This window comes from Heptranchias perlo, chromosome 19 (genome assembly GCF_035084215.1).
Source record: "Heptranchias perlo isolate sHepPer1 chromosome 19, sHepPer1.hap1, whole genome shotgun sequence".
NCBI classification, from domain to species: domain Eukaryota; kingdom Metazoa; phylum Chordata; class Chondrichthyes; order Hexanchiformes; family Hexanchidae; genus Heptranchias; species Heptranchias perlo.
The window spans coordinates 12,705,024-12,723,149 of NC_090343.1; the positions used below are offsets into that span (position 1 = coordinate 12,705,024).

Consider the following 18,126-nt stretch of genomic DNA (forward strand, 5'->3'; position numbering starts at 1 on the left):
TACGCTTTCCTCTCTCTCCCTGCTCAGGTTCCCAACCCCCTGCCACTTTAGTTTAAACCCTCCCCAACAGCACTAGCAAACATTGCTAATGGATAGATGTAGAGAAATCCATTCATATTTTCACAGGGCAAATCAAAAAGTTTTTTGCAACACATTTTCTTTAGCAAAGTCTGAAGAATTGCAATATGTTAATTTTCTTTCCTTGTATTATTTCACTGATGAATACACCTTGCTGTATCAATCTGAGATACTGTATTTTGTCAGAAAACCCAGAAATGCCTAACCTCACATAAATGCACAAGCAGTTTTCAACTCCACTTCCAAACCCATGCCAACTAAACATAATATATTCTTGAAGCAGGCCATATAATCCAAGATGAATTAAGCCAGTTACATCTATCACAGATGGCATTAAACATCATCTCATATAAAGATGCCCAGAATAAAAATATGTACAAATACAAGTTGGCAACCAAATGCATCCATGACTATGAAAAACTGGACAATTACTACTTGTGAAATTTCTGAAGTGAACAGCCATTTCCATATTAAAAACATTCTTTTACCACCATCCAATATATTCAACCTATTTACTTCATGAATTGAAGTAAGAAGTAAGTTTACCACAGTATAAGGTTTGAACATGGTTTACTACTTACTTACTATGCCTTGGAGTCCAAAGATGTAAATTCAGGTCCTACTGAGCTTTTGGGACATAGTGAAGTGTTTATATGCTGTACCACCAGGCCAGAACATGTATCTTTGAATTCCTCATCAGATGCATCCCTAATCTATGGCCTGGCGTAACTTAAGAGCCACTTTCCCAAAGGGGGAAATGTAAAAAGGGGGGGGAAAAAAATCAAATTGCTTCTCCCAAACTGATCTATTCACCATACTTTTGCAGGAGACAGTCAAATGGGATACCTGGTGCCTGTACCACATTTCTTTTGATTCTCACTGCAAATAGTGAAACCAGTTTTTTGGAAAAATTGGTTTGGTTGGGGTGGGGGGGGGGGGGAAAGAGAAAGAGAATTATAATGATACGCCTTTTAATCAGATCAATCTCAAAGATATCATAACTATAGCTCTTTACATACCTCGATCCCTGAGCATCAAAGGAAGAAAGCTTTCGTTTCCTTGAATCAGAATTCCCCGGATCCAATGCGTTTTCTCCAGGTCCACTCATCTTAAACACATATCAGCAACTGTGAAACAAAACTGAAGAGGTAAGGACCCAGCTCAAATACTATCCCTCTTTAGAAGAGGTCACTGATTAGAAGAATCTTTCTTATCCAGTAACAAATTAACAAGTGTGAAAAAAAATCATTCCAAAAACACACACCATTAGCTCTATATGTCAGACCATGCAAGTACCAGAACAATGGGATATCTAATGTACCAATATGATTAATTTTAATCAAAAACTAAGCATGCCAAGCTTAATCATGGCCACAAAATGACTAGGGCTTGTGTATTCACATTGTGCCACCTCTGCAGAGGCATTAAGTGCGTCATTTTCCATTTGTCCTGCACGTGACCCTTATTTCCTTTCAATTTTGAAAGAAATAGTTGGTTGACATTAAAGATGACACAATTACTTTGTCCCAGTTCTTACCCAATTTGCATAAACAACTCTGACAGATGATAGCCTGAAATGCACATTTCATATATTTAATTTAATCCTGAAACTAACCACACCTCACTGAGGAGTGTGTGAGAGAATGCATACATACAAAGAATGCAAAAGTGCAGACAGATCTCAGCCTGTGTTAGTTGCATTGGGATTCCAGAATGAATGGAATAAACTATTGCTATTCCTAGCTCATGTGGGATGTACAATCTCCAAGTTCTAAAGCAACAGCAGACACTCTGCTTTGAGGATACGTTTACACTACAGCTACAGCGAAACTGCTCTGCACCAAAGCTTCACACTGACATTGCAGTTAGAGTGTAAATGTGGCCTGAATTCAGGGTTAGGGTCCAAAGGATGCAGTGAAGCTCTCTGGAGGAAAGATCTCATTCTGCTTTCCTTCAGATATCAGTTCTGGCCTTAACATCCAATTTAAACTGCACAAGTTTAGCGTTGGTGTAATGCCAAAATCACTTCACACCAACAATAAACTTAGTGCTGATGTTCCCTTAGAAAATACTCAATAAGGAGCCAACGAAGATAACCAAAGCAAAACAGTAAGTGCTAAAAAGTTATAATAATTCTCAATGTTCCAAGGTTGCCAACAGTCACAATTCACAAGTTTAAATGCTTGCAATTCACGTGGGGAAAATTGAATGTAATTTTCCATGTTTGAACTTCCTGCATAAGTCATGAAATCTAAAACAAATTCCACAACACAGAGGATTGGGTAGGGGGGGGGGAGGCATGCTTGTGAACCACAAGTGTTGGCATTGTTTGGTATAAATCAAAACCATGCATGAGGATGGGCTATGCCATACCAAGACATACCCTCCCCAAAATGAATAGATATTTTGCCGGGCTGGCAGTCTTCTACAAGATTCTGGCTGGGGTGGCACAAGAGTTGCTGTCACTAACGCCAGACTTCTATGGTTCTGCAGGAACACAAGAGTTGCTGCAGTTCCTCCTCAATATTCTGCATCAATCCAAAAAGTCTGCATAGAATACCATCAGCAAAGCTTTATAAACACTTCTCCTGAAGCTATCTTCCTGACAGTGTCAGCATCTAGACACCTGTTTCTTACACACAGAAATTCAAGGGAATAAGTACCCATAACGTTCAGAAACAGGATTGCTGGAGTAGCATTTGACTTTAAGAAACCTGTGTTTGTGCACTGGCACAGAGTCTATCGTTATTTCCAGCAACCAATGTCAGTTTAACGAGTCATCTCGATGCGGTCTCCAGCAGCAGGTGTGTGTGTGTGTGTGTGTGTGTGTGTGTGTGTGTGTGTGTGTGGTATTGAGAACAAGACAAGTACAGCATTAACCAGATTTGCATAAGAGAGTAGTTAAAGAGTAATTTTTCTTATTTGCTGGAAACAGTAATTCTCCCCCCATTTTGCTACTTAGTTGTTTGGGAGGGAACCCTATGATGGTTAAGAGGAACTTCCTGTAAACAAGGGGAGGAAGTTGAAGTGCTTTTTTCATGCAGTCCTGGCAGATTCGCTCAACTAAACCAACTGAAACCAAATCAAAAGAACATTCAAATCTCACATTCACACCAGTTGAAAAATCTTTTATCAAGCATGTTTAGTTAGATACATTCCCGAATCTGATTTTCTGGTTCATAACTAATATATAAACCATTCTAAAAAAATGTTTGTACAGCACAGGAAAATGTTTAGTACAGTAACTTTCATTGTCAGTAACACACAAACTGGGTTTATCCTGTGCGCGTGTGACAATGGGATATTCAAAAATTAGACCCAACCAAACATAGACCCATTAACTTTTTATAAATGCTGGGTAAAATAATGGAAACTATATGACACCGTAGGTTGGAAGCATACCTGTGTAGCAATAGCTTAATAAGTAACCAGGGTACTTGTATAATAATAGCTTAATAAGTAACAACATGGAGTTAGTTCATGCTCGACAAACCTCCTCAGCTTCTTTGAGAATGTTACAAGTAACAGAGTTGCTATGATGTAGTATATTTCAGCTTCCAGAAAACCTTCAATAAAGTCCCACATCAAAAACTACACAGGCATGTAAACTAGAATTATACGGATAAGAAATCTGATGGATAAAATAGGAAAGCATATACTGAGAGGCAAACCGCCAGGCTGGGGGGAGATGTGATAACATGGAGTATTAGAGGTCAGTGCTTGGACCTTTGATGTTTCTTATTTACATAAAATGACCTGGATGCAGCAACCAAGTCTAAGCGAGTTGCTTTTGCAAACAGTACTAAAATGGGGAGTGCAGTAAGAACTATGAATGCAGTTAAGATTTTGTAGAAGGATTTAAATCTGTTTTGTAACTATACCAATAAATGGGAAATTAAATTTAAGACTGACAAATGTGAAGTATTACATGTTGGAAGAATGAGCAGCAAAGGTATACAATGAAGGGAGTAGAATTAACAAAAGGAGACTTTGAATTGGACCTGGGAGCAATAATAGATTTCTCACTTTCAATGTAAAGACAATGGAACGCTTCTCCAGGCTCCACAAGAATCATGTGGGGCGCTGCTGCCCTGCATTACCACCGCCCCCCCGATCATCGGTTTGGGAAATGCAGGTCGCTGGTAATGTGTTAGGGCCCAGGGCCTTGAAATAGCTTAGGCCTCCCGGAGGGATCAGGGTGGGCAGCCGGCTCGCGCGCCCCCTCCGACTCGACCGCCGAAAATTGCAATCTCCTCCGGTGTGGAGAGGCAATGAAAAAAGAAAATAGAATGCTGGGACAAATAACCAGAGCAGTGGAGTAGAAGAATACAGAAGTTATACTGAAACTTCATATTGCATCTCCATCAGAGCACTCTTGGAATGCTGTGTGGAATTCTAGTTGCCACACTTCAAAAGGGGCATAAATGCATTCAAAAAAGCGTGCAAAGAGCAATAACAATGATCACAAGTGCAAAAGAATGGACGATGAGGAAAGATTAGGAAAGCTTAAGCTCTACCATCTGAAGAGAAGGTTAAGGGATGACATTATGGAGGCATTTATTGCTTCAAAAAGCTTAGATAAGGTGAACCCAAAATACTGTTTTGTCATTCAGGTCAGTAAAAGAAGAAAACAAATTTAAATTATTGAAAAATAAATTTGAAACAAATCTAAAATAAGATTGCTCGAGAGGATGATAAATGTTTGGAGCAATCTTCCAGCTAAGCTAACGGAATCAAAAGGTACTGAAGGAGTTCAAGAGCTAGCTGGATGCTGGTTGGATAAGTTGAAATATGAGAGGAAGAAGCTGGATGGGTTAAATGACCTTCTCACATCCTTGACTTTTTCTTAAGTTCTTAGAACGCCCCATATAAGTCTCAAAATCACAGATCAGTTCTGATCATACCCAAAATATACATAGTATGGAGTGACTAGCAGTTCTCTTTCAAACCAGCAGATTCCAGAATATAGAGGTGTCAAGGTCATGTAAAGAAATGCCTCCTCCACCCCATTTTCAGATTCCATGCAAGGAATTATACTTTGCTCTTCAGATTGAGTCTCCATACATAGAGATGGTAGGCTTCTAAAATCACATTCAACAGGAGAATTGACAAATAACCATAAAAATTTCAGTCACAAAAGCTTGGACAACAGAAGTATATGATATGTTTTTACACACAAGTTGATGTTACCCAGCTCTACCTTTCGACTACCTCCATACTGTCAGACTGCTCGTACAACAGCAAGTCCTGGATGAGTCACAACTTCAGTTCAGCCCCAAGACAAACTCTGCTTCCTAGTCACTGATTCCACCACCCTCCCTGACCATATTCTGAGGCTGGATCAGACCATTCCGATGAAAGGTCCGCACCTGAAATGTCAATTTCTCTCATTCTCTGCACAGATTCTGCCTGATCTGCTAAGCTTTTCCAGCACTTTTTGTTTGTTTCAGATTTCCATCAGCAGCTTTTTCTTTATGAAAGTTGTAATCTTAATGTTCAACCCTGAGCTACTCCACATCCTATGCATCACCAAGACCACCTATTTCCACATCTGGAACGCTACCTACCAGCGCTCCTGCCTGAGGCCCTCCACCGCTGAAAACCTTGTACATGCCTTTGTCACCTCGGATCTGACTACCCCATGTTCTCTGTACTTGCCTCCAGTCGTCCAGAAACCTCAAAACTCTCCTGCACATAATTCTGTTCTACAACAAATCTCACCTATCACTTCCATGCTCGCTGACCTACAATGGTTTCCTGTCCTCCAATGCATTAATTTCAAAATGCTTCCTCTATAAACCCCTCCTAGGCTGTACCCTAGCCTATATCTGCAATCTCTTCCAGCCATATATGTGCTCCCAAACACCCAGTTTTACCTGGATCTATACGTCTGGTAGATCTGATACCAGGACTGAGGGATTATACCTATCAGGAAAGATTGAACAGGCCAGAGCTCTTTTCTCTGAAAAAGAGACTGAGGGGTGACCTAACAGAGGTCTTTAAGATTATGAAAGAGTTTGATAGGGTACATGTGGAGAAGATGTATCCACTTGCAGGGGAGAACAGAACTAGGGGCCATAAATATGATAGTCATCAATAAATCGAAAAGGGAATTCAGGAGAAACTTCTTTACCCAGAGAGTGGTTGGAATGTGGAACACTCTACCACAAGGAGTAGTTGAGGCGACTAGTATAGATGCATTCAAGGGGAAGCTAGATAAACACGAGGGAAAAAAGAATAGAAGGATATGTTGATGGAGTTAGAAGGGTGAGAGAAGGCTCGTGTGGAGCATAAACACCGGTGTGGACCTGTTGGGCCAAATGCCTGTTTCTGTGCCGTACGTTCTATTTAATTCTATACCTTACACTCGGCAATAGATAATGGATTTACAATATACCGGCTCACAGAATCAAAATTAAAAGAACAGTACAAAAGCAGCCAAAATCTTATTATTGTTATCTATATTTAATACACGGTCTACTTGATAATTAATGATTTCCTGTTTAGTAAGGCACTCAAAATACTCAGTCTTAATGCTTAAAGCACTGGTCTGTAGTTATGCTGATTGTACAGAATGCTATTAGTTCAGCAGGGAAATAGTTAACGTATGTTATAACATGGTGCAAACTACATGCAGTTGCTGCTTATTCAGTAGGCAAAGGGTTAACAGTGTTCAAATCACAGCCTTTCTTCAAGAAACCTCCCTCCCCCTCCGGTTTAGCAAGCAGTCTAGGAAATGCAGCTGTTATTTCCAGACTCAGTTCATTTTTATTATTCTGTTTATCATGCTGCCTACTCCATTTATGCTGTCATGAGCTCAACTCCCCAATGAACCTGGCAGTATAATTTTTAAAATGTACCAAGGCAGTGTTTGGTGCTCTAAATCACTGTGCAATGCAATACTAGATACAGGTTTTGTGCTCATAATTCCCCAAGGGGCAAGTTCCTACCTCCCCTGCACCAACAAGGGAGGTACTGAGAGAAGACCAAGCAGTTTGCTCTAGGAGGAAATAGGACAGCAAGCTACCACATACCTCCCTTGTTCAATTTCTGGTGGCTAGCTCAAAACAGACATGCTCAAAGGCTTGAGGAATGGTGCCCATGGTGGCACAAGATTTAAAGATAAGGTAAAAATTGTTTATATGACAAGTAGGGCATATTTAATGGCATTAAATAAAAAAAAACTGAATAAAGTGATTTTGGCACTATAAATTAATATTACCCTTCTCAAAGTATGTAACTGCACAAGTGAGATACACTGATTTAGTGAATTATGCATCCCCATTTCAGAATTATTCCACATTAGTCTTTCTCATGTTTAGTACAATGTTAGCAAAATGCCAACAGCAGAAACATCAGTGTCAATTAATGTCCCAATAGTGATGGGCATCCTTTAGTCTGAGGAAAAACTCAGAAGTGTAACAGTAAGCTGAGAACAGGATCTGAACATCAGTCTCCCAATGCTTGGTACAGACATACTGTGCTACCTGGCCATACAATTCAACTTAAAAATAAAACTTTTGACTATTAATCATCAATGAGAACCCTTCAATTTCCCTCTTCTCGGGTGAATCTAAACCAGTCTCCAAGTGAAAGAAAACACTCTATACAGGCCTTCAATCCTCAAACTCATTTCTAATTAGAACATCTTTGTTTAAAAAAATGTAATTTTTTAATTTGACCAGTAAGATGTTATTTTCTGCTCATTAGACAACTAATTAACTTAACATTAATAACTATAATTCAGATTTAATGTTTTAATTCCAAAGCCATTTATATAAATAAGGTCATGAAACTTTAATTACTGCTCCTTACGTTAGAAACACTAACACTAAACACAGCAGATGTGGGTTAGCAGCATGGCTTTTACAGCACAGTATAAAAACAGCGTGGCTCAAAAAAATAACCACGGGTTCTTCATACAAACCACTAATTAAAAATGCTACAGTAACGACCTGTATCAATCAAACTCAAAATCATAATTGCTGCAGTGCTAATATTTTCCCAACACATGGGTAAGAATCTATGAAGGATTATTTAGATACCAATACATTGCAAATGGAGGTTACTTGGGGCTTGTATTATTTCACCTAAGAAAATAAATTGTAAGCGGCCACAAAATTTCAAATAGTTATTCAGTTTAAATGTTTAAATTGTTGTTAAGCTCAAACACTGACAGAGAAGACATCTGTTTAAACACCAATAACAACTTGCATTTATATAGCACTTTTAACGTAGTAAAACATCCCAAGGCACTTCATAGGAGCGTTATCAAACAAAAATTGACACCGAGCCAAAGAAGGAGATATTAGGACAGGTGATCAAAAGCTTGGTCAAAGAGGTAGGTTTTAAGAAGTGTCTTATAGGTGGTGAGGTTTAGGGAGGGATTACCAGAGGTTCGGGCTGATAAAACTAAAGGCAAGGCCGCCATCAGAGGGCCGAAGGAAGTGGGAGATGCACAAAAGGCTAGAGTTAGAGGAACACAGAGTTCTTGGGACGCTTGTAGGGCTGGAGGAGCTTAGAGATAAAGAGGGACGAGGCCATAGAGAGATTTGAACATGAGGATGAGAATTTTAAAATCGAGGCGTTGATGAACTGTGAGCCAATGTAGGTCAGCGAGCACAGGAGTGATGGATGAACAGGACTTGGTGCAAGTTAGGATACCTGCAGCAGAGTTTTGGATGAGCTTAATTTTAATGGAGGGCGGAAGATGGGAGGCTGGCCACTAGAGCATTGGAATAGTCGAGTTTGGAGATAACAATAGCATGGATGAGGGATGGGCTATTGCACAGAGGTGGAAGTAGGCATTTTCTGTGATAAGAGATGATTATGGGGTCAGAAACTCAGCTCAGGGCCAAATAGAAGGCAGAGGCTGCAAACAGTTTGGTTCAGCCTGAGACAGTGGCCAGGAAGGAGAATGGAATCGGTGGCTAGGAAACAGTTTGTGGCAGGGTCCACAACACCAGAACTTTTACTCTCTGATACACTTTAGCAAGAATGACTTTTCATCCTATTTTATAACTTTTTTTTATCTTCAATGCTCTGTGCCCCAAAGCCATCTGCTATTCATCAGCTAAGCAGGCGAACAACCAAGGGGTTCTTGAGCTTCTCCAATACTTAGTGGTATAAACTGGGCGACATGGACATGTTGGGCCGAAGGGCCTGTTTCCACGTTGTAAACTTCTATGATTCTATAATGCTGCTCTCAATTCAGATACTGTAAAGGTGTACAAGATATTTTGTTTCTTAAAATTGTAATTGTTCCCTGGTTGCAATATCTAAACATGCATTACACTAGCAGATGCCTGTTACGCCCAGGTAGTCTGCAGTGTGAAGTGTGGGTAAGCTTTATTCTTAGTGGCACTGATCAAGTACTCCCTATTGAAATCCAGGTATTTGTAGCTGCTTATAATTGTAGCTGAGATCGATTTGAGATCAGTAAATCACTTGTAAATTTCAGGCTTCAGTACACTGACTGTTTTGCACCCACTTCAAAGTGTGATGTCTGGAATGTGATAGATAGATTTTATATCTATAAAGGGTGAGTGGTCTTAGGATTCTATAGGTACTGCACCAGTAGGCGGCGTTGTCTATGTACAGTTTAGTTACAAATTGAAAACAATGCAGTACCAATTAACGTTACGTGACAGCCCAAATGGTACTCTAAATAAATCATATGCGTTCATCCCAGAAAAGAATCAGTGGCTGTGGAATAAAAGACAGTCAAAGATGACAGTAATGATAAAACACATGACTGAGCGCAATACATTAATCCTTTAAATTGAAATGAAATATAAAAACATTTTGTGAGAAGTGCAATCGTGAATGACTAAAGAAATGCAATTCATTGAATGTTGAAAGGTAGAACCAAGCAGGCAACTAAATGAAGTAGAGAAGTAAATGGGGCCAGCAGAAAAAGGTGAAAAATAATAAATTTCCAACTAAGTAAAAAGATGATTGTCAAGAGCGTAGCCAGGGTGGATAGCAAGTAAAGAAATGCAAATGATTAAAGTGTCAAATCATGTAAGCAGCTGAACCGAAAACCATAATACAAAAGCCCTGAAGTTCCTTTAATGGAGTATTACGAAACTATTCAATGAGCCCTCAATTCTGTGGCTGAAATCCTATATGGAGGCCATACCAAGGCAACAACAGGGATGGGAGAAGGTTTTGCTGGACGTGAGAGCATTTTAGGTGGAGGTGTGAGAATGCCAGAGTAAATCAACAGCTGCAGGGGTACCGTGGTGGGTGGGCAGGTGGGAGTATCAGAGTGCGGTAGTAAACGACAAGAAGAGTTTTTTCTAGGAACAATTGAAGAAGTGGAGGTTAAAGAGGGTAGGGATGTGTTGGTGAGGGATAAAAATAAGTGGTTGGAGATAGTTTTGTCAGCGATTAAGACCATGAGGAGTAGACAGGTCACAGGACATGGCAAGGTCGAGTAGCTGGCCATGGGTAGGAGAATTTACATGGGAGAGGGGTTTAGGGTGCACAGGAGGGTGGTGAACGCTGAGAAGAGTGAGCAAGGGGATCTGAGACGGAGACTGAAATCATAAAATTAGTTGCTTGAGGCTGAGGGAGAAAAGGAGGATCTCAGAAATTTATGGCAGGGCTTGGGGGACAATAGACAACGAAGATTTGAGAGGGTCAAGAGAGGTGGAAGTGGGTGAGGTGCTCGGAGGAGTAGATGCCAAAGGAATAGGAGAAAGAGGCCAAGGTGACTTGGTGATAAGGCCACATTGCCACTATTGTGGTTTGGGCAGGTGGTGCAAAGTACAGCTAGCCAGGGGGACTTCAGTAAGGGGCAAGGGTTTTCAATACCAGTGAGCCAAGTTTAAGTCAAAGCCAGGATGTCAATATAATCAGCAACTCCCCCATAACCCCTTCTCTAGTCACTATTATTGAACACCACATATCTACTTTCAATGTGCTACATGTTTCTTTACCTTTTAACTTTAAGCCCATGTTAATACAAATTCACAGGTAAAAGAACATAAACTAATCAAACCCAGTTACTGTTTTCATGCAAAAGCAGACAGAATCCCAGAATTCGATGCCCTAAAAATGAGCACAATTCCCATACTATGCAACAAACAGAATTTAATTTATTCTTTACTATTTAAAAAACCACACTCAAGCATGAGTCACCACCTCCAGAAGGGGAGAAAATGTGGGGGAAGAAGGGAGTGGGAAGTAACATTCTGCTACGGAGACGAGTGCCCACTATACAGGATTTCAACCACAGAATTGAGGGCTCTTTGAATAGTTACGTAATATTCCATTAAAGGAACTTCAGGGCTTCTGCATTATGCTGCTTCAATTTCTTCAGGGAATAGAATGAATGAATCGCTTTCTCCAATGTGTACAATCCTCAAACATCTATACAAGCACTCTTCAGATTATGAGAAAAACCACCATTTCTCCAAGGAGGGGAATTTACTCTATAAAAAAAAATTCTACTACAGCCTTTGCTTTTTTAGTATTACAAATGGAAACAAACTGCAAACCGCACATACAGCCTACAATTCAGCTTCTTAGGTCACTGGAAATTCACTTTCCCTTAGCATGACAGGTCCTCAGTAACACTTTTTATACCAGCAAATGTAAAGTGGTTGCAGCCTTTGTAAAAGATTGAATGTTTTATCTATAATCTACGCAGTAACTTAAAAGTCTATTTCCCTGGTCAGTATATGCATAAAAACATCAAGGGATGAAGGGAATTAATTTATGTGATAAAGCTGCTGAATAGCAATTTTGCCAGCAAATATGCATATCTATAAAGATCCTTGGGAGTTGTAGTTTTACATTTTACCGTTGTTATTTAGGCACATGCAGAGTAGATAGCGACAATTAAAAATATATTTTGCCAATTCATCGCTCTTCATACCACTACTAGCACAAAAACAAAAAACAAAAATGGTGCGAGGAACAATATTCATGAAATTGGATGACAGGAGCCAACCCAGAACAGTTTTGTCTATTCTATTCCTCCATAGATATTCTGTTATTAGACTATATAATGGCCATACAAAATGCTATTAATCAACTGTAAATTATTTTCTTTACAACAACTTGCATTTATATACAACGGCTTTATCACAGGAAAATGTACCATGGCACTCCACAGGAGCATAATCAGACAAGAAATGACACCATGCCAAAGGAGGAGATATTAAGATGGGTGACTGGAAGCTTAGTTAAAGAGGTAGGTTTTGAGGATCTTAAAGTAGGAGAGAGACGGAGAGGTTTAGGGAGGAAATTCCAGAGTTTAAAGACTGAAACGGCTGAAGGCATGGTCGCCAATGGTGGGGCAAAGGGAGTGGGAGGTGCCCCCAGGGGCCAGAGCTGGAGGAACACAGAGTTCCTAGAGGGCTGGAGGATGTTACAGAGATAGAAAGGGGCAAGGCCTTGGGGAGATTTGAATACAAGGATGAGAATTCTAAAATCAAGGAGTTGATGAACCGGGAGCTAATGTAGGTCAACGTACACAGGGGTGGGCGGCACTTGACGAGGGTTAGGATATGGGCAGCAGAATTTTGGATGAGCTTAAGTTTATGGAGGGTGGAGGATTGGAGGCCGACAAAGAGAGCATTGGAATAGTCTAGTCTGGAGGTCACAGAAGTAAGGATGAGGGCTTCAGCAGCATTTAAGTGGAGGCAGGGGTGGTGACGGGCGATGTTACTGAGATGGAAGTAGGCTGTCTTTGTGACGGAGAAGATATGGGGTCGGAAGCTCAGCTCAGGGTCAAATAGGACACCGAGGTTGCAAATAATCTGGTTCAGCCCGAGACAGCAGCCAGGGAAGGAGATGGAACCAGTGGCGAGGGAACAGAGTTTGTGGCAGGAGCAGAGGACAATGGCTTCAGTCTTTCCAATGTTTAATTCAGCTGTTTTGTATTAACAAAGCTCCTAATCTGACCCATTGTTTTCCCAAACATAAAATGGTACATCAGTTCCTTCCAAACAGTAACAAAAGTGGGTGGATGCTCTAAACAATGCTGATGATGATTATTTAATATTCAGGCTGAATGTGTCAAACTTCATAATAAATGTGAAAACTAGCATTTGGCTCAATACCCATATTAAAGTTGGATAGACTGCCCCGAGGATACACTAAGCCCCTCCCCAAAATGATTAAGAATCAGAAGCTATTCTTCATAGAAATCTCATGATTTTTACTTGTTCACCTGCAAAGAAAATGGCCCCAACATTCACTAGTATTAGTCACCGTATACCTCAGCTTCAATCTGTAAACATCTGGATGATCCTGCAACTTCTCGTAATAGTGCCTTCAGTCATAATGCGTCATATCTGAAAAGCAACGACAGACATTAAACTCTTCACTAAACATGGAGCCCATGTTACCTCATTCATGAACCTCTGCTATCTGTACACATATATAAATCATTGGATCACATTTTCTTCCCAACACTGAAACAGCCAGCACCGTCATTTCAACAGAAGGATATGATTGAATATATGAAACAAGGCTGCAATCGGACACACTCACTCCCTATGTTAGCAGTAACCTCTTATGCTTCATAGCGTGGTGCAGTGGCTTTCCATGTTTCAACTTGCGCCTCCTCATTGAATTATTTGCTTTTGGCACAAAGAGGTGGGTACTTCCAATTAACATTGCTGTTGGGCAACTACATCACAATGTTGGATATTATCCTCACCAATCACTGTCAAACCATGCAACTACTTTCAGAGATAACCAACCAAAGATGGGTAGAATTTTCTTTTCAGTTTTAATTCAGGAGTGGAAGATTTCACTTTGAATTTTGCTTATTTGATCCTGAAAAAAGAATCACCTGAAACTTTTTTTTTAAAAATCTATGTTGCATGGCTGCCTAATAGACACAGGGAGTGACATAAATCGCCAGAGTTTCACATTTGATGGCTTCCTGATTTCAGTTGGGCCATTGATATACACTTTCTCATAGTTAGGGGGAAATTTTAAGATAAAATTATCAATTTTACTCATCCACACCTGTGTTAAAAAATTACCCAAAGAGAATTTCAATCATAGTTTGCAGCGATTGTTTCTCTCAGTGCAAGAGACTAGTTAAAGGCAAGAGAGATTAATGTGCTAAAGTCATTTTTCTGCCAAGTGATAATAAAAATGGTCATGAAATTTTGCACCTTTTTGTTAGGCAGGGCTGGGGGAGGTGGGGGCTGTGGGTAGACATCTTCAATTTAATGCGATGAAAAATAGTTCAAAAGGACATCGGGACACTCAATGCAACATTTATTAATGGTTATTACAGTAATTCAGTTGGAAGCTAAAATGGGATAGTTGTATACTATGTATTCTAGCAGCTATATCATTGTGTGCAAAATGTGGGAGTGTAGGAATATTGTATTTTGCTGCAAGCAACATGAGTTTCATCATGTATAGACTCACCATTGACCTATTTTCAAACAGAAAAAGAAAATTCAAGTTGAAATCTCTCTACTATTATCTCATCTGACAGACAAAACATTGTTCCATATTTTTGAAAAAAAATTGCAACAGGCCAAGGTCATTCCAAAAACAAAAGACCTGTTTTCAGTCCCAATGCACTACGGGCCCAAATATCTAACTGGCGGAGTGGAAATCAAGATTCATTTTCTGGACTGGGGTGTCTGGATGGGGTCAGGCTATTTGAATAAAACAGGCAGACAGCCCCTGTCCCAGTATAGAACGTCTTAGGCACCTGCTAAATTTGGAGGGAAGAGGGAAGACAGCAAAATTCTACATTTGAAGGCTGTGTGGAGTTGCTGGCATCAGTAAAATCAGACCCCTTTATGAGGGGGCCAATTTACACTGCACAGACTGTAGTCTTGTGGAGTGTTCCAGGCAGTGAATCTGTCCTGGGACACCTCAGTGGTCCCCAATTACACCCATATCTTGCTAGCATCCAGTACAATTGGAGCAGAGGAGTGGGAGCAAGGGAAATGATGTCAATGACTGCACCCCGCTGCCCCATCTTTGGAACACCAGGCTTCTAAGGGTGAACGGGACCCTTGTCCCTACAGGAAACTGGCATGACCTAGCGTTACTGGATTCTGTCCCTCCACCATGCTTCAACTGCCAGATATCCACCCTAGATGGATCAGAGGAAATTCAGTGTCAATACCCATTATAAATTTACATTCATTCCCAATAAACACTGCATTCAATCTCAAGTCTTCTCAGCTCTCCTTTTCCACCACAAATGCCTTTCTTCACCTTGAATTGCCAGCTGATACTTCAGAATATCAACCTTATACAGGGCGTGTTTTTTTAGTCAGACATTTTACCTCAAAAGATTGAAGGCCCAATGTTCGTTCTTTAAATTTATTATTCCCATTAGTAATAAGGCAGTAATCTCATTTCTCATAACTATGGCCTTGAAATTACACCATGTCACTGATGCTTAATGCATTCATTTTAAACTGGTTAATGTCATTAAAATAGTGAAGGGAGGAATTTCACTATAATTACACTATTATGCCACAGTGTAATTTCAAGGCCTATAAGAATATGGTTGGAATGGTTCTAAGGAAATGAATGTCCGTCACTGGGTTACAAAATTAAGTACCACCTCCTGAGGCCAATGTAATCTGCTTTTTGATGTCAATAGGTCAATACATAAAACTCCATCAGAATTCCTTTAAGCATCAGGAGAGCAAACCATTCTTTCTTCATCCTTCATTCAAAGGCATTATATGTACAAAACAGTTAGTTATGCAGCAGCTAGATGAATGGGCAAAACTATGGCAGATGGAGTTCAATGTGGGGAAGTGTAAGGTCATCCACTTTGGATCTGAGAAAGACAAATCGGAATATTTTCTTAATGGTGAGAGATGAGGAGATGTGAAGAGCAAAGGGAATTAGGTGCCCATGTACACAAATCATTAAAGCTAGTGCACAGGTACAAAAAGTAATCAAAAAGGCTAATGGAATGTTCGCCTTTATTTCAAGGGGATTAGAATTCAAAATTGAGGACGTGATGCTTCAGTCGTACAGAGCCTTGGTCAGACCCCATTTGGAGTACTGCATTCAGTTTTGGGCACCAAAACTCAGGAAAGATATATTGGCCTTAGAAGGGCCAGATTCACTAGAATGATACCAGGGGTAAAAGGGTTAAATTATGAGGACAGGGAGCATAAACTTGGCTTGTGTTCCTGAGTGTTTAGATGGTTGGGGGGTGATTTAATCGAGGTATTTAAAATCATTAAGGGACATGACAGGGCAGGTACGGAGAAACTAATTCCTCTGGTGGGGGAATCCAGAACAAGGCAGTACAATCTTAAAATTAGAGCTAGGCCATTTAGGAGTGAAACCAGGAAGCACTTTTTCAGTGAAAATCTGGAACTCTCTCCCCAAAAGGCTGTGGATGCTGGGTTTTTGCGGTTGAGGTTGATAGAATTGTTAGTTAAGGTCATTAAGGGATATGGAACAAAGGCGGGTTAGTGGAGTTGAGGTTCAGATCAGCCATGGTCTAATTGACAAGAACAACTTGAAATTATATAGCGTCTTTAACTTAGAAAAAAGTCCAGAGTGTACCGTGACAACCTGTCGCAACCAGGCAAAAAGTTTACAAACTGAGGTGTAAGCTATGGAAAATAAAAAAGTAAAATATTTTTTTCCTCCTCGACATTTTATATTATGGAAATCATTGAGATAACAGTGTGGTTTAGGATGGGGTTTTCACTGCATTGAACTGATGTTCACACTTTGACAACAGGAGGATGCTGAACTATAAATCCACTATGGGAAATAAGGAGGGAAAAAAAAAAATCTAATCCCCCCACCATCTCCACCATTACTGTCTCCAAGCCCATCTCTTCCATGAGACCTATCCCTTTCCCCTTTAATAACCTCCCCGCTCAATTCCTGATCACTCAACTACCCCACCGGCTCCCACACTAGGTGGCATCATCCTCAGGGACGCCCTCTCTTTTTCAAAATCTTTATCATCACATCCCTCTTCAATAAACCCACCCTCAACCCATCTGTCATCTCTAATTACTGCTCCATCTCTAGGCTCCCTTTCCTCTCAGATCTCTGACCGTGATGTCACATCCCAGGTCCAAGCCATTCTCTCTCATATTAAACCCTTCAATCCAGCTTCCTTCCGCCCGATAACACCAAAACAGCCCCAGTCACAAATTATATCCTCTGTGATGGTGGCGCGTTATCCCACCTTGTCCTCCTTAATCTCTCCGCAGCCCATGACATGGTTGACCATGACATCCTCCTCCAAAATCTGTCTTCTGTTGTCCAGCTCTGTGGGACTGCCTTTGCAAGCTTCCATTCCTACCCATCTGAAACCTGCCAGCACATCTCCAGTTACAGTTTCTCTTCCCGCCCAAGCACCGTCACCTCGGGAATCCCCAAAGAGTGTATCCTTGGCCACCTCCTCTATTTTATTTAATGTTGCTCCTCGGTGGCATTATCTACCAGTGCTGGATCAATTTCCATATGTATGTTGATGACACACAACTCTATTGTCAACCACTTCTCTGAACCCCTCAACTACCTCTGTGCTATCAGACTGCTTATTCAAATTCAGGTCATCGATAAACCACAACTTTCATTAGCCTAACACTTGAAGACTGAAGCTATCACTCTTGGCTCCCACGACAAGCTCTGCTGCTTTGCTGTTGATTCTACCTCCCTCTCCATCCAGTTGTTCAAGTTGAACCAGACTGCGTACAATCTCATTGTCCTATTTGACTCTAAGCAGAGTTTAGCTAAACTGAGCTTTAAACCCCATATTCTATCCATCACCAAGGGAGATACTTCCACCACCACAATAATCGCTCACCCCCACCCTTACCTCAGTCCTGCCATCAATGAAACCCTTTGTCACCTCCAGATTTGATTACTTCAATTCTCTCCTTGTTGGCATCCCATCCTGCATAAACACCAACTTGTCCTAAACTCTGCCATCTTTATCCTGCCTTACATTAAGTCCTGCTTGACCAGCAACCCTGTCCTAGCTGATCTATATTGATTCTTTAACCCCCAATGTATTAAATTGAAAATCCTCGTCTTCAAATCCTTCCGTGGCCTCACCCT

The 18,126-nt window shown here is 40.6% G+C and overlaps 1 protein-coding gene across 4 annotated transcripts in view; it reads right to left on the bottom strand.

Annotated features, from left to right (window-relative positions):
- LOC137335164 (nuclear receptor coactivator 3-like) overlaps positions 1-18,126 on the bottom strand; it is a 172,655-nt gene that overhangs the window by 51,247 nt on the left and 103,282 nt on the right. For 3 of the 4 annotated variants that reach the window (XM_068000327.1, XM_068000325.1, XM_068000328.1), the window contains 2 exons: positions 13,310-13,385; positions 1,098-1,205 (listed from right to left, as the gene is read on the bottom strand). In XM_068000327.1, coding sequence (XP_067856428.1) covers positions 1,098-1,186 — 89 coding nt within the window. In that variant the 5' untranslated portion in view covers positions 1,187-1,205; positions 13,310-13,385. The remainder of the gene's footprint in view (positions 1-1,097; positions 1,206-13,309; positions 13,386-18,126) is intronic. The other variant, XM_068000326.1, reaches the window with a different exon arrangement.